The sequence below is a fragment of the Salmo salar genome, chromosome 13, assembly GCF_965601325.2.
Source record: "Salmo salar chromosome 13, fSalSal1, whole genome shotgun sequence".
In the NCBI taxonomy this organism is placed as follows: Eukaryota; Metazoa; Chordata; class Actinopteri; order Salmoniformes; family Salmonidae; genus Salmo; species Salmo salar.
The window spans coordinates 14,298,588-14,320,693 of NC_138303.1; the positions used below are offsets into that span (position 1 = coordinate 14,298,588).

Genomic DNA, 22,106 nt, shown 5'->3' on the forward strand with positions numbered 1-22,106 from the left:
ACAAATAAAGTTTACATTTACATTCCTAATATTGAGTTGCACCCCCTCCTTTTGCCCTCAGAACAGCCTCAATTTGTCAGGGCATGGACTCAACAAGGTGTCAAAAGCATTCCATAGGAATGCGGGTCCATGTTGACTCCAAGGCTTCCCACAGTTATGTCAAGTTGGCTGGATGTACTTTGGGTGGTGGACCATTCTTGATAAACACGGGAAACTGTTCAACATGAAAAACCCAGCAGCATTGCAGTTCTTGACTCAAACCGATGCGCCTTGTACGTACTACCACACCCCGTTCAAAGGCACATCTTTTCTTTCCCATTCACCCTCTGAATGGCACACATACACAATCCATGTCTCAATGCTCTCAAGGCTTAAAAATCTTTCTTTAACCCGTCTCCTCCTCTTCATCTACACTAATTGAAGTGGATTTAACAAGTGACATCAATAATATGGATATGGAAGCAGGTATTGTTGTCTCCTCATGTTCCTCTATCTGTTATCTGACTTTTACTGAGGAAGCGTAGGGGTGAGCACTGGCCCAACAGCACTTCTCCATTCTATCAAGGGGGTGTGTACGTATGTACGTGCGTGCGTGCGTGCGGTACTCTGAACAGTATTGCCTAGATGTTCTTTTAAGAACCTCTACTTCTCTCCACTCAAATGTAGTCCTGGCCAGAGACCTGAATGTCCCTGTGAGGAACCGGATTAAAATGTCCCTGTGAGGTACCGGATTAAAATGTCCCTGTGAGGTACCGGATTAAAATGTCCCTGTGAGGTACCGGATTAAAATGTCCCTGTGAGGTAGCGGATTAAAATGTCCCTGTGAGGTAGCGGATTAAAATGTCCCTGTGAGGAACCGGATTAAAATGTCCCTGTGAGGTACTGGATTAAAATGTCCCTGTGAGGTACCGGATTAAAATGTCCCTGTGAGGTACCGGATTAAAATGTCCCTGTGTGGTACCGGATTAAAATATCCCTGTAAGGTACCGGATTAAAATATCCCTCTAAGGTACATTTACATCACTTAGCAGACGCTCTTATCCAGAGCGACTTACAAATTGGTGCATTCACCTTATGATATCCAGTGGAACAACCACTTTACAATAGTACATCTATATCTTTATTCCTTAAAGAGGTGGGGTTTCAGGTGTCTCCGGAAGGTGGTGATTGACTCCGCTGTCCTGGCGTCGTGAGGGAGCTTGTTCCACCATTGGGGTGCCAGAGGTGGATGAACGCAGTGCCCTTCTTTGGGTGTAGGGACTGATCAGAGCCTGAAGGTACGGAGGTGCCGTTCCCCTCACAGCTCCGTAGGCAAGCACCATGGTCTTGTAGCAGAACCGGATTAAAATGTCCCTGTGAGGTAGCAGCGGAAAGAATGTGTGGTTTGACGTATTTGATGTGTTTGACGTATTTGACGTGTTTGACCTACTTGGCGTGTTTGACGTACTTGACGTGTTTGACATATTTGACGTGTTGGACATATTTGACGTATTGGACAGTTTGGACATATTTGATGTGTTTGACGTGTGTATACATGTTGGACATATTTGACGTGTTGGACATATTTGACGTGTTGGACATATTTGACGTGTTGGACATATTTGACATGTGTATACATTTTTGATGAGTTTGACGTGTGTATACATTTGAGACGTGTTTGACGTGTTTGACGTGTTTGACGTGTGTATACATTTGACGAATTTGACTTGTTTGACATATTTGAAGTATTTGACGTGTGTATATATATATTTGACGTATCTACATATTTGACGTATTTAACATGTGTATACATATTTGACGTGTTTGACGTATTTGACGTGTTGGACATATTTGAGGTGTGTATACATACTTGACGTGTGTATACATTTGACGTGTTTGACGTATTTAACGTGTGTATACATATTTGACGTGTTTGACATGTTTGAAGTATTTGATGTGTGTATACATATTTGACATGTTTGACGTATTTGACGTATTTGAAGTGTTTGACGTGTATACATATTTGACATGTTTGACATATTTGATGTATTTGACCTGTGTATACATATTTGACGTGTTTGACGTGTTTGACATATTTGACGTATTTGACGTGTATACATATTTGACATGTTTGACGTATTTGATGTGTGTATACATTTTTGACGTATTGGACGTGTTTGACGTGTGTATACATATTTGGCGGATTTGACTTGTTTGACATATTTGAAGTATTTGACATGTTTGACGTGTGTATATATATTTGATGTGTTTGACGTGTATATACATATTTGACGTACTTGACGTGTGTATACATATTTGACGAACTTGACCTGTGTATACATATTTGACGTGTTTGACGGATTGGATGTGTTTGACATATTTGACGTGTTGGACACATTTTACTTATTTGAAGTGTTTGACGTGTGTATACATATTTGACGTCTTTGACATGTGTATACATATTTGACGTGTTTGACGTGTGTATACATATTTGACGGGTTTGACGTGTGTATACTTATTTGACGTGTGTATACTTATTTGACGTGTTTGCCGTATTTGCCGTATTGGACATATTTGAGGTGTGTATACATATTTGACGGGTTTGACGTGTCGGACATATTTGACGTGTGTATGCATATTTGACGTGTTTGACGTGTGTATACATGTTTGATGTGTGTATACATGTTTGACATGTTTGACTTGTTTGACATATTTGACGTGTGTATGCATATTTGACGTGTGTATACATATTTGACATTTTTGACGTGTATACATATTTGACCTGTTTGATGTGTTTGACTTGTGAATACATATTTGACGTGTTTGACGTATTTGATGTATTTGACGTGTTTGAATACATATTTGACGTGTTTAAAAAAAATTGTATTTCACCTTTATTTAACCAGGTAGGCCAGTTGAGAACAAGTTCTCATTTACAACTGTGACCTGGCCAAGATAAAGCAAAGCAGTGCGACAAAAACAACAGTGTTACACAAACAAAACGTACAGTCAATAACACAATAGAAAAAAATCTATGTACAGTGTATGGAAATGTAGGGAGGTAAAGGCAATAAATAGGTCATAGAGGTGAAATAATTACAATTTAGCATTAACACTGGAGTGATAGATAGACATATTTGACATGTGTATTTGACATATTTGACGGAAGGGAGAGTGAGGTCATGTATTGCTCTTCGGTTGACAACCATCATCTCTATCTGATAGGTCACAGATGTGTCTGACTATGAGGAATGTAATCTGTCTCAACTCTCAACCTCCACTCCAGGTTGTTGTTTGGCTGAGGGAGGGGAAATGCTTCCTCTGTCCAGGTTACGTTAGCTCCTCGATTGGGACTCCATCAGGTTACTATTATTTGAATGTCACACATACATTCACAGTGTGATTCATGTTTAAGATCATATTCAACTTGACCATGGCGACCTGTTTATGAGTTCCGTTGATTCTGAATATGTTGCGGTAGCCTTGTCACATGTCGTGCCCCACATTGGGCTCCACCTCAGTGCCCTTTCATAGAGCGGGTCAAAGGTCATGTAACCACAGAGCAGCAAATGTGAGGGCTGCTTTGTTCCGTCATGTGATTTCTGTGGTCTAGCTGGCTGACACACAACCTTACTGCCGGCTCTTACGGAAGTTGAATTATGGCACATGAGAGTCCCTCCCACTTTGTGCACGGAACTGAAAGGATTTCATATTATTGGAAACCTCCACAGTTTCTCTGACTTTGTTATATGTCCACATTATGCTAAAGTGATACAGTTCAACTTTTAAGGTTGCGGGGGCCTCCTGAGTGGTGCAGTGGTCTAAGGTACTGCATCGTAGTGCTAGCGGTGCCACTAGAGATCCTGGTTCGAGTCCAGGCTCTGTAGCAGCAGCCATGACCAGGAGACCCATTTGGCCCAGCGTTGTCCGGGTTAGGGGAGTGTTTGGCCGGCAGGGATGTTCTTGTCCCATTGCGCACTAGTGACTCCTGTGGTGGGCTGGGTGCAATGCACGCTGACATGGTCCCCAGGTGTTTCCTCCAACACATTTGTGCGGCTGGCTTCCGGGTTAACTGGGCATTGTGTCAAGAAGCAGTGCGGCTTGGCTGGGTTGTGTTTCGGAGGACGCACGGCTCTCGACCTTTGCGTCTCCCGAGTCCGTATTGGCCACGGGGGAAGGCCCCATGTCGAGAGCTAGGCGGGGCGGAATTCGCGCATACCACGAAAAAGGGGTAAAATAAAAAGGTTCTTATTTCATCCAATAGAAATACAGAGAGCTTTAAGGTTCTGGGGCATTATGTGAATTTCGTTATCAATGTTCATAAACTTCAATTAATCTACTCAGTCTGCAACCCAGAGTTTGTAAGATTCTGGTTGAATGAAACAGACGAGAGTCCCAGTTTACAATAGTCAAAATGTTTATTCACGAGGGTACTCTGAATTTCATTATACAAAGACATCCATTTTATAGTTCACTTCCTACCTATGCACATACATCCACACAAACAGTAGATATTCTACGCACATACATACACACGAACAGTAGGTGAGTTGTATCCCTCCCCAGAGTTCTCACCACTGTGTATCACTATCCAGCGCTGTCAGTTACGTTCCCCCGAGATTAGAGGAACCTTGAAAATGACTCCCTGTCCTATCATAAGTTTCTCAGAGTTCTAGCCAGGTCGGGTAATTGTTCTCGGTATTTTCTTAGACACACACATTTATCTCCCTCCCTGTCCAACCTAGTTGGACTTTGTTTAATACTTTAATTATTCCTTATACATGCTACATAAACTATAATCCCTAATGGTTACGTTTCAGGGTAGAATAATTTAATCATTTTCTTTAAACATATACAATCTTTTATCAGGTATCTTCTTTTTTCATCCAATAGAAATACAGAGAGCTTTAAGGTTCTGAGGTATCTTCTTATTTCATCCAATAGAAATGCAGAGAGCTTTAAGGTTCTGAGGTATCTTCTTATTTCATCCAATAGGAATGCAGAGAGCTTTAAGGTTCTGGGGCATCTTCTTATTTCATCCAATAGAAATGCAGAGCGCTTTAAGGTTCTGGGGCATCTTCTTATTTCATCCAATAGAAATGCAGAGCGCTTTAAGGTTCTGGGGCATCTTCTTATTTCATCCAATAGAAATGCAGAGCGCTTTAAGGTTCTGGGGCATCTTCTTATTTCATCCAATAGAAATGCAGAGAGCTCAGGTTTTTTCTTCTTCTCTTGATGGAAGGCCCTGTGTTGTCGGTCTGGTGGTCAGATTGGGTGCTCCTCACTCTGGTGGCAGGTGGGGGGGGGGGGGGGGGGGGGGGGCTCTCCCTGCCTGGCTTGGGAAAATCCAACACAGCGCCTGAGGGACCCCACCCCTCCCTCCCTTCCTCCCTCTCTCCTTCCCTCCATCCGAACCCCTGCCCAGAAGAATGGGGCAGTGCATTCCGCCGGCCTAGAGACCATTTTCCCCTTTCAAATAGTGGCTCTCAGAGTGACAGATGAATTTGAATAAGAATCGCTGTACATTCACCCCACTGCCCCGATGACGAAGCCAGGGAGAGACTGGGTGGCCAGCCATACAACCATCTGATTGGCTGATATTATTCAGGCTGTTTTTACATCGCTACAGCCAGTTGTGCTTACAAGTTTTTTTTTAATACACACGCTGAACACACACTCACACTTACACACACACACCTACAGACACTCTGGAACTGAACCGGCCTGCAGAAAGACTCTCACCAGAGTGGACTGAGTTAAGCTTGCGTGGCTGTGTGAGTACTTAGATCTTATTCATATTATTACTATCCCAGCTAGCACATTTGGTTCCTTGAAAGTTGTTGGAATGTACATTTTTTGGTGTCCCATTGGTTCTGGGAACGAAGCCATACGTCCCCTGACCGGTAAAACTGAACATTTTCGCCTGTTAATGGGAACCTAAATGTTTAGGTTGCAGGGAGGTTTGTTTTACTATGCTTCCCTGAAAGGTTTCCTGGGAGGTTTTATTAACATCCTGAGAACGGAAATTATTGTTTTTTTGAAGGTAATTAAATAACATTCATTTCTTTTTTTAATTTAACCTTCTATTTAACCAGGAAAAGCCCATTGAGACTTTCTGAGAAGATTCTGAGAACATTCTCTAAATTTTGTGAAAGTTTTGAACTAAATGTAAAGGTTATTTGGATGTTTTTGAATAACTTCCTTAAAACTTTCACTGAATGTTTCAGTAAGACTTAATAACACTACTAGCTTAGTTAGAGTTCTGTTTTGAACTCCAAGCACATCTAGGCACATGGACATTTATTTGCTTCAGCATTAATCATGCAAAAACATTAATTTTTCATCATGACACAGCATCAGTGAGACCCAAACCTAGAATCTTCTATTCTCTGTCCATGGAATTAGTCCACTGCGCCACCAGGATGGTGCTAGCATGCCATGTTTTCATAACTCATATAAAGCTGATCATTTTAATCTATTCAAACAGACCCCATTTCAAAGGAAACCAGCACTCATTAAGATCTGGTGTAGCTAATTAGTGGGTGTGGCCAACACACAACATGAGAGGATAGAGAGAATTTTGTTGAAGCTGAGAACGGAATCTATACGTTTTTAAATAACATTATTAGAACATCCTCTTAATGTTACTAATGTTCTCTTGTATTTTTTTATGGAAAGTTTTCTTAAAAGTGAACTATGCAGAAGTCGCGCCACCATTTCCTGGTTGTTAAAATTCAAATAGTTCGCCTAATTTCAGTTTATGTGACAAAATATGCAAGTTATTGTAGAGAATCATTGTACCATCTAAACCGCTGTGAAATATATTTTCCATAACCACAAATATTGTATTTTCAGCTGTTTGAAGCTGGTGTACAAAACCGAAAGTAAAAGATGCAAAAATCAACTTATTTTTATTTAACTAGGCAAGTCAGTTAAGAATAAATTCTTATTTTCAATGATAACCCACTGTTCCTAGGCTAACTGCCTTGTTCAGGGGCAGAACGACAGATTTTTACCTTGTCGGCTCAGGGATTTGATCTTGCTACCTTTCGGTTGCTAGTCCAATGCTCTAACCACTAGACTGTCACCCCGAGAAGCATTGAAATAGTGCACATAAGAGATCTACTGCTTCTTAGACTTGCTTTCAATAAGAATGACAGATCTATAACTCACATTTCAATATGCATTTGGTCAGGTTGCCCAAAAAGTCTGCTTTAATGTTCTGAGAATGGAATTATTCTGTTTTTATTTTTTGTCGTTCCTTAAATATGCTGAGAATATTCCAAAACCAAGGAACTGTTCTGCACCATTCCCAGAACGTTGTGGGAAGGTAGTATGTAAAATAACAACAGGACAGCCTCGCTCTCACCAAACTCAAAACAAAAACATATGGTTCTCAGAACGTTATGTGCTAGCTGGGATGTCTAGATAAATCACTTTTCAGAAGTTTGACCTAACAGATGTGTTGTGTCTGATTGTCTGAAAAGGTTTTAGAACTTTGTCTTTGTGAGTTAACATCTGTGCTACCAGCATGTTACACCCTTTTGCTTTTTTGAAATAGTTGTGAGTATTTTTTGCATACAGGCACTTTTAGTAAACACATCCTGTCAGACATTTGTATTATTATGTTGTTGAAATGGTGAATTTGAAGGACTTGAGATACTTTTATGGTAGATTTGTTGGACTTTGTGAGATACTGAATTGGCGTTCTGTGATAGTTAAGTGTGTCCTCTGGTAAACTGGTAGATTTCTGTGGCATGTTGTTGTCTTGTTTTTGTGGTAAACTGTCAGCTGACTTAAATTGACATGATTTTCTGTAAACTGTTCTCCCTGTGGTTGTTTTATGTTGGTGGGAAACTGTGGTGGTGGCATTGTGTTGCAGAGCTGTCCCAGTGTAGGACACTTCAGCAGGGTACAGTGGCTGCAGAGAGGGGCCCCGATCCTCAAGGGTTTCTACCCACAGAGAGACCCACCAGCCAGGCTCCTGCCAGCCAGCCTGCCCCCAGCCCTCAGCCAGCCAGCCAGCCCCCAGCCCTCAGCCCCCAGCCATTAGCCCCCAGCCAGCCTGCCCTCAGCCCATCTGGCCCAAGCCTGCAGTAGGTAGCGAACCAAGCATCGTACGCTCCCAACAACTGAATGGGTAAACCCAACCTGTTGTTTAAAGTTGAAACAGATTTTTTCCCAGTTCAGTAGCATGCATTTTCTCGTCTTATTCTGCATAGTCACATTATGGAAGAGCCATGCAGGTTTGGTCATTGGCCTTATGAGAACAGCAGAAAGTGGAGTTAACTCTCCCTGTAAAAAGGATATGACATCACTGTGTGATATCAGCGTCCCTCTTCCTCACTGCTTGGCACTTGTTAATCTGTAACAGAGGTAAATGTACAGTTTTGAAGGTTTGTTTGAAGGAATGTTGCCCACTGGGCACAGACGTCACTTCAACGTCTCATTTTGATTTACATTTGGATTTGTTGTCAACTAACGTGAATTCAACGTGAAATTAAAAAATATATATAATCATTGGATTGAGGTTAAAAGTTGGGTAAAAAAATATGAAATGCTCTTACGTTGATGTCTTTTTGCAAATCCAATCAGTTTTCCACGTTGATTCAACATCACATACAGTGCATTCGGAAAGTATTCAGACCCCTTGACTTTTTCCACATTAAAGTCTTGGATATGACACTACAAGCTTGGCACACCTGTATTTGGGGAGTTTCTCCCATTCTTCTCTGCAGATCCTCTCAAGCTCTGTCAGGTTGGATGGGTAGCGTTGCTGCACAGCTATTTTCAGGTCTCTCCTGAGATGTTCGATCGGGTTCAAGTCCGGGTTCTGGCTGGGCCACTCAAGAACATTCAGAGACTTGTCCCAAAGCCATTCCTGTGTTGTCTTGGCTGTGTGGTTAGGGTTGTTGTCCTGTTGGAAGGTGAACCTTCGCCCCAGTCTGAGGTCTTGAGCGTTCTGGAGAAGGTTTTCATCAAGGATCTCTCTGTAATTCATCTTTCCCTCGATCCTGACTAGTCTCCCAGTCCCTGCTGCTGAAAAACATCCCCACAGCATGATGTTGCCACCACCATGCTTTACCATAGGGATGGTGCCAGGTTTGCTCCAGATGTGACGCTTGGCTTTCAGGCCAAAGAGTTCAATCTTGGTTTCATCAGACCAGAGAATCTTGCCTTTTGGCAAACTCCAAGCGGGCTGTCATGTGCCTTTTACTGATAAGTAGCTTCCGTCTGGCCACTCTACCATAAAGGCCTGATTGGTGGAGTGCTGCAGAGATGGTTGTCTTTCTGGAAGGTTCTCCCATCTCTACAGAGGCACTCTGGAGCTCTGTCAGAGTGACCATCGGGTTCTTGGTCACCTCCCTGACCAAGGCCCTTGTCGTGGAAATTCAGTACTGAGAGAGACTTGGTCTTGGTCATTTCTTCAAACAATCATCTTTATTTAATATCGATTAATTATTGCAATAATGAGACCGTCAGCCCACCAGTCTTGACTGACAGTTAGGCTGAGAGTCTAGCCTTTACAGACGATGCACGGTTTTTATATAGCTGATACCAAGATTGCTTAGTCAGTCACTTCTAACCTTCCCATAAGCCACCTTGGTTATCTACACAGGATGGTCTTTTACTTAGTTTCCCAGATGCCAGGAAGATGAGACAATGAGGCATTGTTTTTAACTCTTCCAGGCTCTCTCTCGAGTCACACACACCACATCTTGTCTATAGAATGCTAGCTTTTAATCACCAACACAAGTCAATTGTCAGCTTCAAGCCATCTCTAGTAGAACCCATGTCCTCAACAACCAGACTAGCTGCAGGGTGCTAGAGTGGAGATCATCAAACACAGCATTAGCAGGACAGAAATATCTTAATGTTCGTTAAGTAAATCATTGTTACATATCCAACAAATAAGGTGAATACATAATTTTTCCCTCACACCCTTCTCCCCCGATTGCTCAGTTTGTCTGGGCGGCCAGCTCTAGGAAGAGTCTGGGTGGTTCCAAACTTCTTCCATTTAACAATGATGGAGGCCACTGTGTTCTTGGGGACCTTCAATGCTGCAGAAATGTTTTGGTACCCTTCCCCAGATCTGTGCCTCGACACAATCCTGTCTCGGAGCTCTACGGACAATTCCTTTGACCTCATGGCTTGGTTATTGCTCTGACATGCACTGTCAACTGTGGAACTTATATAGACAGGTATGTGCCTTTCCAAATAATATCCAATCAATTGAATTTATCACACGTCAACGCCGATCAAGTTGTAGCTCAATTTCGAGTCTCAAAGCAAAGGGTCTGAATTCTTATGTAAATAAGTTATTTCTGTTTTTTATTTTGCATGAATTTGCAACAATTTCTAAAAACCTGTTTTTGCTTTGTCCTTATGGGGTATTGTGTGTAGATTGAGGAGGACAAATATGTATTTAATCCATTTTACAATAATGTTGTAAAATAACAAAATGTGGAAGAAGTAAAGGGGTCTGAAAACTTTTTGAATGCACTGTAGATTGTTTTGGTTGAAACAACGTTGACTTAACCAGTTTTTTCTCAGTTGGTGGTGAGATTACTGTATGTTAGATTATTTTGCCATGGTAAACCATATTGACAAAAAGTCTTAGAAATGACTTCATTATCATTGGTTGGATTTGGTACTATTTGACAACTTTCATTTGTTTGAGACAAGTCAGATTAGAATAGTTGGACATCACTAATCTGTCTTCCCACGCACACATCTGAAGGAACACATGCTCTGACCCATTTAGCACTTAAAGCTGTGTCTGTGTAGACTGTGTACACACATCTCCTTTCTCTCCACAGTCACATGACACGGTCACAGAGGCACCTCTCTGACCTCTAGGACATCCCATGACTCCCAGAGAGCCAGTGGGTGGAGGGTCACCAGCACGTAGAGACATTTCCAAATAGATATAGGTTACTCCCCGACAAAGGTCATCCTGTCACGATCGTCTAAAGGAGTAGACCAAGGCGCAGCGTGCTTAGAATTCAGCCTTCCCTGTAGCTCAGTTGGTAGAGCATGGTGTTTGCAACACCAGGGTTGTGGGTTCGATTCCCACGGGGGGCCAGCACAGAAAAAAAAATCTATGAAATGTATGCATTCACTGCTGTAAGTCGCTCTGGATAAGAGCGTCTGCTAAAATGACTAAAAATGTAAAAAAATGTAAAAATGTAGAATTCCACATGTTTAATAAATATGAAACTCACCAAACAATACAGACGAAGCGTGACGTTCTGGGCTGCTCACAGGCAGCTACACAAACACAAGATCCCACAAAGCACAGGTGGGAAAAGGCTGCCTAAGTATGATTCCTAATCAGAGACAACGATAGACAGCTGCCTCTGATTAGGAACCCTACTCGGCCCAAAACAAAGAAATACAAAAACATAGAAAAAGGAACATAGAACGCCCACCCATGTAACACCCTGGCCTAACCAAAATAAAGAACAAAAAACCCCTCTCTATGGCCAGGGCGTTACACATCCTGACAAAATGTGTCAGAATTGTAAAAGCTTTGTTCCATTGAACATGCGGAAAACATGTAAAGAATAAAATAAAGCAATTGTCATTATATGAGGAGTGTCTTAGTCCTGCTTGTTGTTTTACTGATATAAATGGCTGGGCCCTCCAGTGTTTCAATGGAGGATCATTGTGGATTATGCTGCAAATTTATTACAACTTTGAAGACCAATTGATGATATTTCACTTTCACAGAGATATTTGTTTGTCTTACTCACTCAAAACGCACACACTCTCTCCCACTCTGTGTTTCAGCCTTCCGGATGACCTTCTGTCAAGGTATACTGACATCCGCCATGGCTGCATATCTGGGCTTCTTCATTTTGGGTGAGTGTAAGTTTCAGTTTTATCCTGCTCTTTGTAAACATTAAGTTTACTGTATTACAGTCTGTTTCTATGGTGATGTATTCTGTCCTCTCACCACTCCCATCCAGAATCACAACACTCTCAGCACAAAAACACTCACATGATGTTAGTGTTTGTCACTCAGAATCAGCTGCTTCCCCTAAACAACAGGATAAATCTCACTATGGGCATATTATGCCACAGAATCCCACACTGGAGGACTATAGTAGTTTGAGGCATCTGGTTTTTGAAAACAGGCCAGGCTTTGATGACCTTGTCTATGGTAGAGCCCCACAACAACTCACTGTTTTCTCTGTTCCTCCATTCTCACTAACCTCTGACCTAACCTAGTCTGTCTCGCTCTGAACCCTGTGTTTCTGGTCCTCGCTCTCACTTGTATCACCCTGGTTCTCAGTCCAAGATCCTAAGGATTTAGCGTTCCTTCATTTGCTGTTCACGCTTAATTTTTTCTGCCAAACATTCTTGGTGAGATTCTATTTCCCAAACAGAAATATTGCTTTTTTGGTTCCCTCTCTCCAGGGCTGGATTGATATCAGACAGTTTAGACCCTGTGGTCTGGAAAATGCTAGTGCACCCTGACATTAAAGTTTGAAGGATTTGATTAATTAACATCCCATATTTATGCAGCCAAACATCAAGGATGGAAGGGAAAGTAGAAGCGACGGGGTAAGGAGGGTATAACAGGGAAGAGAGGAGGGTATAACAGGGAAGAGAGGAGGGGGACACAGGGAAGAGAGGAGGGGAACACGGAAGAGAGGAGGGGAACACGGAAGAGAGGAGGGGAACACAGGGAAGAGAGGAGGGGAACACAGGGAAGAGAGGAGGGGAACACGGAAGAGAGGAGGGGAACACGGAAGAGAGGAGGGGAACACAGGGAAGAGAGGAGGGGAACACAGGGAAGAGAGGAGGGGGACACAGGGAAGAGAGGAGGGGGACACAGGGAAGAGAGGAGGGGAACACGGAAGAGATAAGAGGAACACAGGGGAGAGATGAGGGGAACACAGGGGAGCGATGAGGGGAACACAGGGGAGAGAGGAGGGGAAAACAAGGAAGAGAGGAGGGGAACACAGGGGAGAGAGGAGGGGAACACGGAAGAGAGGAGGGGAACACGGATGTGAGGAGGGGAAAACAGGGAAGAGATGAGGGGAAAACAGGGAAGAGGAGGGGAACACAGGGAAGAGAGGAGGGGAACACAGGGAAGAGAGGAGGGGAACACAGGGAAGAGAGGAGGGGAACACAGGGAAGAGAGGAGGGGAACACAGGGAAGAGAGGAGGGGAACACAGGGAAGAGAGGAGGGGAACACAGGGAAGAGAGGAGGGGAACACAGGGAAGAGAGGAGGGGAACACAGGGAAGAGATGAGGGGAAAACAAGGAAGAGATGAGGGGAAAACAAGGAAGAGAGGAGGGGAACACGGGGGAGAGAGGAGGGGAAAAAGAGAGGAGGGTAAATTTATGGAAGAGAGGAGGGGAAAGCCAGGGGAGAGAGGAGGGGACTGAAGAGAGAGGTCAGTCATTTAGTGATGACATGGAGAGAAGAATGAGCAAAGCAAGGGCGTGAGATGAAAAAAAGCTCATTAGTGTCCATATTGGACAGAATGGGCTGATAGAGAAAAAGAGGGTATTAGAGCACAGCTTCATTACCAGCAGTGTGAGAAAGCAGAGAGAGACCTGAGAAGGCAGTCTCTGTGCCCTGCAGCACTTGCACACACAGACATCTGATGCACAAATTTCCTCAGAGGTTACAGGTTATGGCCATGACTGTTCAAACATGTTTTACAGTTGCTGGTCAGTTCTGTTGAAGTCGGATGATTACATATTTCGAAAGCACACTGTAAAACATCCCGCAGTGACACTTTGTCAAATTCCATGGCAAAGGTCCATGGCAAAGGTGCGGGCAGTAATGTAATACTGTGTGCAATGTGTTTGGTTTTGTCACATTGTCTCAGGGTAAAGACTGAGGAGGAGAGTCCATGGGTGTGACTGGCACAGCGACAGCTTCCTTAGAGAGGAGACAGACACAAACCCCACACTTCCCTTCCTCCCCATCACATGATGTTGTTTTACTAGTGTGTTGTAAGGAAGGAGAATCATCTCTCTCTCTCTCTCTCTCTCTCTCTCTCTCTCTCTCTCTCTCTCTCTCTCTCTCTCTCTCTCTCTCTCTCTCTCTCTCTCTCTCTCTCTCTCTCTCTCTCTCTCTCTCTCTCTCTCTCTCTCTCTCTCTCTCTCTCTCTTTGTTTATTTCTCCATTTCATACACCATAATCACTGTCTTCCCTCCTAAACCACAGATGTGTGAATGAGGGCAGGTTGGCAGGGCAGGTTGGCAGGGCAGGTTGGCAGGGCAGGTTGGCAGGGCAGGTTGGGTGCAGTGCAGACAGGGGATTGCTTTACTGTGTTGACACCATCGAGCTGCTGGCTGATGATCCTGACTCTGATCTTTCATCAGTCTCTTACTACCAAAGAGGATCCACTCCTCAGACTGCTGTTCAGTCTCTTACTACCAAAGAGGATCCACTCCTCAGACTGTTGTTCAGTCTCTTCCTACCAAAGAGGATCCACTCCTCAGACTGTTGTTCAGTCTCTTCCTACCAAAGAGGATCCACTCCTCAGACTGTTGTTCAGTCTCTTCCTACCAAAGAGGATCCACTCCTCAGACTGCTGTTCAGTCTCTTACTACCAAAGAGGATCCACTCCTCAGACTGTTGTTCAGTCTCTTCCTACCAAAGAGGATCCACTCCTCAGACTGTTGTTCAGTCTCTTCCTACCAAAGAGGATCCACTCCTCAGACTGCTGTTCAGTCTCTTACTGCCAAAGAGGATCCACTCCTCAGACTGTTGTTCAGTCTCTTACTACCAAAGAGGATCCACTCCTCAGACTGCTGTTCAGTCTCTTACTACCAAAGAGGATCCACTCCTCAGACTGTTGTTCAGGCGAGATCTGATGCAGTTCTATATAGCTTTGCAGCTCCTCTCCCTGGTTTCCGTAACAATATATGAGATAATTGCTTTACAACACACCAGAGAATGGAACCTGAGAATGACAGAATTCTGGTTGATGTCCCTCTGTATGATTGGGTTCCACAACCACAATCTTAAGGATCAGTGTCGCGCTAGAGGGACAACTTCCTGTGAAAGCGTAATTCAAATAAATTCTGATGGTTATTATAGCGGTTAAACATTTAGGTACATATAAGTGTCTTATATCGGCTGAAAGCTTAAATTCTTGTTAATCTAACTGCACTGTCCAATTTACAGTAGCTATTACAGCGAAACATGCCATGCGATTGTTTGAGAATGGCGCCCCACATCATAAAATGTTTTCCCCTGTCACAGGTTTCATACATTCACTGTCACGTCCTGACCAATATTTAGGTATTATTTCTATTATATTTGGTCAGGACGTGGCAGAGGTATATTTGTTTTGTATTATGGGGTTTTGTGTGTGGTGTAGTGGGGTGTATTAGTTTGGTATAGGTTCTAGGTTTGTTTTTCTATGTGTAGTTTTGGGTGCTGGACTCTCAATTGGAGGCAGGTGTTTCTAGTTGCCTCTGATTGGGAGTCCCATAAGTAGGTGTGTGTTTGTTTGGTTTTGGTGGGTAGTTGTTTTTGCACTGCGTGTTGTGTGCCTGCAAAACTGTTCCTGTCGTGTATATGGTTTTCCAGTGGATGCGTTACTCCTTTTTTGAATTAAAACATGAGCATCCATATTCCCGCTGCAGTTTGGTCTATTCAACATGGCTCTTTTTGTGACATTCACATCCCAAAAAATCTGTTTAGGTGGCGCCATCGATTTGAGTAATCCACCTTTCAGAGAAAGGAATCCGAAAATCTACCCCTAAACTTTGTTTCAACAAGTCAAAATATGTTTGTATTCCTCAGACACCCTAAAATGTAATCAAACTATAATAGGAAACCGATTTTAACAGGTGCGCAACTTCATCATGGCGCACCATGACACGGATTTCCAAGACTGTGTCCTCATACAAAGACATATTTCTTATTCGTTTTTGAAGTTGCAAGCCTGAAACTTTGAACATAGACTGCTGATACCCTGTGGAAGCCATAGGAATCGCATCCTGGGAGCTATTTTACAATATGAGCTTTCTCTTGCAAATCTAAGAGGATGGTCTCTCTCAAAAAAACTATTTGGGTTGGTTTTCTTTGGATTTTCTCCTACCATATCTATTGTGTTATATTCTCCTACATTATTTTAACATGTCTACAAACTTCAAAGTGTTTTCTTTCCAATGGTACCAATTATGGGCTTCACCGCAACTGTCGTGCAACAAGCACGTCACCGGACGTGCTTGTTGCACCCTCGACAACTACTATGATTATTATTATTTGACCATCCTGGTCATCTATGAACATTTTAACATCTTGACCATGTTCTGTTATAATATCCACCCGGCACAGCCAGAAGAGGACTGGCCACCCCTCATAGCCTGGTTCCTCTCTAGGTTTCTTCCTAGGTTTTGGCCTTTCTAGGGAGTTTTTCCTAGCCGCCGTGCTTCTTTCACATGCATTGCTTGCTGTTTGGGGTTTTAGGCTGGGTTTCTGTACAGCACTTTGAGATATCAGCTGATGTACGAAGGGCTATATAAATACATTTGATTTGATTTGATTTATATGCATATCCTGTCTTCAGGGCCTGAGCTACAGGCAGTTTGCTTTGGGCACGTCATTCAGGCGGAAATGGAGGAAAAGGGGCCTGATCCCTAAGAAGTATTTAAGATGCCAGAACAATGAGCGCTGAAAGCTTGTTAACCTCTCTAGTCATACAGCACAAGCTTATTATATTAGGTAATCTCGCAGAATAAACGCTAGCTACTTACATCTTTGAAGATTCAGTTGAAAATCTGTTATTTAAATCCAACACAATTTAGGGTATTTCTGGAATGTCTTGCGATCGATGGGTAACGAGCAGCAGCTCTAGTCTCTAGGATTGTCAGAATGGGCCTCTGCAGGGCTAATTGGTGACTGAGGTGACACACACACACACACACACACACACACACACACACACACACACACACACACACACACACATATGCAACCAGTGAGGTATGAAGTGTGTTCAGCGGACTACTGCCTGTCTGTCCCCCCAGCCCAGGACCCAGGCAGCTGCCCTACTCTCCTCCCCCACCTGGTTGTAATCGTAGCTTTCCCAGGAACTCAGCTCTAATCCAGTTAAAGACAGATTACTGGGTCTCGTGATTTCCTTAAACCCTCCCTCTTCCTCCTTCCCTGGGCGACACTGGCAAAAAGTATAGGTTGCTTGATATTCTGGAATATGTGCCCTTCTCTCATTCACCTGCAGTCTGGAATCTAGGTCATGTTCTCTATGATTGAACATTCACTTCTGTTGTGTGGAAGTGTTACCTTTCACCTTCCATCTGTATCAACTGGTGCATTGCTATGTGCTCTCCTACTGTACAATTAATACAGAACTGAATGGAGACAGTGTTCCTGTTAAACGTTAACCATCAGTGACAATGTTATCTGATTGATTCCATCACACAGTCTGTTGTTATTGGATAAGGGTCAACACTGACAGCTATGAGGGCAGTGATGGGACCCACCATAGACTAGCCTAGGGAGAGATTATCTCAGGGGCAGTGGACCCACCATAGACTAGCCTAGGGAGAGATTATCTCAGGGGCAGTGGACCCACCATAGACTAGCCTAGGGAGAGATTATCTCAGGGGCAGTGGACCCACCATAGACTAGCCTAGGGAGAGATTATCTCAGGGGCAGTGGACCCACCATAGACTAGCCTAGGGAGAGATTATCTCAGGGGCAGTGGACCCACCATAGACTAGCCTAGGGAGAGATTATCTCAGGGCAGTGGACCCACCATAGACTAGCCTAGGGAGAGATTATCTCAGGGCAGTGGACCCACCATAGACTAGCCTAGGGAGAGATTATCTCAGGGGCAGTGGACCCACCATAGACTAGCCTAGGGAGAGATTATCTCAGGGGCAGTGGACCCACCATAGACTAGCCTAGGGAGAGATTATCTCAGGGGCAGTGGACCCACCATAGACTAGCCTAGGGAGAGATTATCTCAGGGGCAGTGGACCCACCATAGACTAGCCTAGGGAGAGATTATCTCAGGGGCAGTGGACCCACCATAGACTAGCCTAGGGAGAGATTATCTCAGGGCAGTGGACCCACCATAGACTAGCCTAGGGAGAGATTATCTCAGGGCAGTGGACCCACCATAGACTAGCCTAGGGAGAGATTATCTCAGGGGCAGTGGACCCACCATAGACTAGCCTAGGGAGAGATTATCTCAGGGGCAGTGGACCCACCATAGACTAGCCTAGGGAGAGATTATCTCAGGGCAGTGGACCCACCATAGACTAGCCTAGGGAGAGATTATCTCAGGGCAGTGGACCCACCATAGACTAGCCTAGGGAGAGATTATCTCAGGGGCAGTGGACCCACCATAGACTAGCCTAGGGAGAGATTATCTCAGGGCAGTGGACCCACCATAGACTAGCCTAGGGAGAGATTATCTCAGGGCAGTGAACCCACCATAGACTAGCCTAGGGAGAGATTATCTCAGGGCAGTAAACTGGGTAAATCCAGTAAAAGCAGCATGGGTTGATGAGGCCTAGCTGCTCTGACTGTGTATTCACTGCTGTGCTCAGCTCTCCAGTCCTAGGGCAGAAAACGTCTCAGGAGTTGGATGAAGGCTTGACCTCCAGACGAAAGACAGTTGCGGTGAAGCCCAGGATCCATCGTGCTGTCCAACCCTGTCAGCCTGACAGCCTGAGCCTGGTGCTTCTTTCCCCATGCCAGCCTGCATAGAGATCAGCAGCATGGTGCATGTATGGACGGGCCCTCTACACTCCAACACACACATTCCACCTCCGCACAGGGGCATTGTGGGAGGGGGCGGACTGTTTGGAACTGTCCGTGTCCAACACCTGGAATGTTTTTCTTAATGAATAACATTTTCCCCTTGCGCAGTCTCCCTGCATTCTTGCCATAGCCCCCTGTTCTGAAGAGAGATGGGGCGTGTGTGCGTGTGTGTGTGTGTGTGTGTGTGTGTGTGTGTGTGTGTGTGTGTGTGTGTGTGTGTGTGTGTGTGTGTGTGTGTGTGTGTCTGTGTGTGTCTGTGTGTGTGTGTGTGTCTCAGTTGGCGGGCAGCGTACAGACACGTGCTTGACCAACGCTCTAATCAGACCGCAAAACCAGCTGGTGTCAACAGCCGTTTTAAAGCCTACAAAAGCCCTGTGTTTTTGTTTCCACACTGGAGTACATTAGCATTAGGACCTGACCTAAAGTAACGTTCTCTAACATGCCAACATGAATTGATATATTCATATATGATACATGTACATTTCATCAGTGATTTTCGGGACCAGCTGTTCTATAACCTTGTCTACCCTGGGTTCCTAGGTAGGATTTGAAATGTTCTTTGAAATGTGTATCGTTGTTAGTAGATGCTATAACAGAGTAGGTGAAAGCAAGCCCTGTGGTGATTTTACTAGGGCCCTATCCAAATATACTCTTACAAATCACACACACACACACACACACACACACACACACACACACACACACACACACACACACACACACACACACACACACACACACACACACACACACACACACACACACACACACACACACACACACACACAAAGAGACACTCACAGATGTGGGTGCACACACACACACAAAGCACCGGTCTGCAGTGGTGCCTTGTCATTACCAGCCAAAACCAGGTACATTTCAACATCAGGGAGAAAATAGAACAGCCATCTGATGAGAGGATAGACCTCCAACATAATTTCATTACAGTGAACCATAGTGAGGTGGACAATTCAACACAGTCTGGCCATGGTTCAACCACACAGGGGCTGAGATACACCGGAGACCTGACCGTGTGGTACAAGGACAACAACCTCTCCCTCAACGTAATCAAGACAAAGGAGATGATTGTGGACTACAGGAAAAGGATGGCCGAGCACGCACCCATTCTCATCGACAGGGCTGCAGGGGAGCAGGTTGAGAGCTTCAAGTTCCTTGGCGTCCACATCACCTTGGCATGGGTCTTCAGATCCTCAAAAGGTTCTACAGCTGCACCATCGAGAGCATCCTGAGTGGTTGCATCACTGCCTGGTATGGCAACTGCTTGGCCTCCGACCGCACGGCACTACAGAGGGTAGTGCGACCCAGTACATCACCGGGGCCGGGGCTTCCTGCCATCCAGGACCTCTATACCAGGCGGTGTCAGAGGAAGGCCCTAAAAATTGACAAAGACTCCAGCCACCCTAGTCATAGACTGTTCTCTCTGCTACCACATGGCAAGCAGTACCGGAGCGCCAAGTCTAGGTCCAAAAGAAATCTTAACAGCTTCTATCCCCTAGCCATAAGACTCCTGAACAGCTAACCAAATGGCTACCCAGACTATTTGCTTTGCACCCCCCTCCCCTTCTACGCTGCTGCTACTCTCTGTTATTATCTATGCATAGTCACTTTAATAACTCTACCTACATGTACATATTACCTCAATTACCTCGACTAACCGGTGCCCCCTCACATTGACTCTGTATCGGTACTCCCAGTATATAGCCTCGCTATTGTTATTTTACTACTGCTCTTTAATTATTTGTTACTTTTATTTCATACATTTTTGGGGGTATTTTCTTAAAACTGCATTGTTGGTAAAGGGCTTGTAAGTAAGCATTCCACTGTAAGGTCTACACCTGTTGTATTCAGCGCATGTGACAATAGGATTTGATTTGATTTGACTAGATCGTCCACTCATGCAACATACACATTGCATCTTAGAAAAGCCATTAGGCGCTGTATCACTGTCAGAGCTAATGCGTACCGGAGAGGGGCCCTAGGAGTCACAACTACAGTCACCCCCACCCCACATCGTTGTCCTTCATCTCTGGCGAGCCACTGGTGTCTCCTGTATGCTTATCATTCTGTTTGCCCAGGGAGAGTCGGATCGGAAGTCTGTTCAGATCAATACTCCAAAGATCAGCCTTTGATTTAACCTGCAGGTTTACTGTACCTGTACTCAGGTGTGTGAGTGGCTGGATGCATCCTACTGGTCTCAGGTGTGTGAGTGGCTGGATGCATCCTACTGGTCTCAGGTGTGTGAGTGGCTGGATGTATCCTACTGGTCTCAGGTGTGTGAGTGGCTGGATGTATCCTACTGGTCTCAGGTGTGTGAGTGGCTGGATGCATCCTACTGGTCTCAGGTGTGTGAGTGGCTGGATGTATCCTACTGGTCTCAGGTGTGTGAGTGGCTGGATGTATCCTACTGGTCTCAGGTGTGTGAGTGGCTGGATGTATCCTACTGGTCTCAGGTGTGTGAGTGGCTGGATGTATCCTACTGGTCTCAGGTGTGTGAGTGGCTGGATGTATCCTACTGGTCTCAGGTGTGTGAGTGGCTGGATGTATCCTACTGGTCTCAGGTGTGTGAGTGGCTGGATGTATCCTACTGGTCTCAGGTGTGTGAGTGGCTGGATGTATCCTACTGGTCTCAGGTTAAGGCTCAGTGGTTCACTGCTCCTTCACTGGAATTCAGGGAATCTGCTTCAGTTAAATATTTTACTTGAGCAAGGGCCAAGTCATGTTATATGATCTGTGTATATTTATCGATTAGCCAACGGTACAGGACAAAAGGACATGGTTTCCATTACAGCCTTGCACAATAGCAGCCTGTGAAGCAAGCCAAGGCAAGGCACGCTCGTTAATCTGTCTGTGACGCAAGCCAAGGCAAGGCACGGTCGTTATTCTGTCTGTGAAGTAAGCCAAGGCAAGGCACGCTTGTTAATCTGTCTGTGAAGCAAACCAAGGCAAGGCACGCTCGTTAATCTGTCTGTGAAGCAAGCCAAGGCAAGGCACGCTCGTTAATCTGTCTGTGAAGCAAGCCAAGGCAAGGCACGCTCGTAATCTGTCTGTGAAGCAAGCCAAGGCAAGGCACGCTCGTTAATCTGTCTGTGAAGCAAGCCAAGGCAAGGCACGCTCGTTAATCTGTCTGTGAAGCAAGCCAAGGCAAGGCACGCTCGTTAATCTGTCTGTGAAGCAAGCCAAGGCAAGGCACGCTCGTTAATCTGTCTGTGGATTGGAGCGTGTTTTTATGTGTTCAATTAGAAAAGCTTTGTTGAGCTCTATGTGTTGTCGTCCGCTGATCTAGTGGCCCTATGTTTACTTAGTTCTCTTATAGTGTAACTGACATTTAATAAA

At 44.6% G+C, this 22,106-nt stretch overlaps 1 protein-coding gene across 2 annotated transcripts in view; it reads left to right on the forward strand.

The window, feature by feature from the left end:
- Positions 1–22,106, forward strand: part of LOC106566484 (laminin subunit beta-1) — an 83,954-nt gene that overhangs the window by 12,045 nt on the left and 49,803 nt on the right. The window contains exons 1-2 of one of the 2 annotated variants that reach the window (XM_045692941.2): positions 5,604–5,753; positions 11,773–11,844. In XM_045692941.2, the coding sequence (XP_045548897.2) occupies positions 11,781–11,844 (64 nt within the window). In that variant the 5' untranslated portion in view covers positions 5,604–5,753; positions 11,773–11,780. Of the gene's footprint in view, positions 1–5,603; positions 5,754–11,772; positions 11,845–22,106 lie in introns of those variants that run through there. The other variant, XM_045692942.2, reaches the window with a different exon arrangement.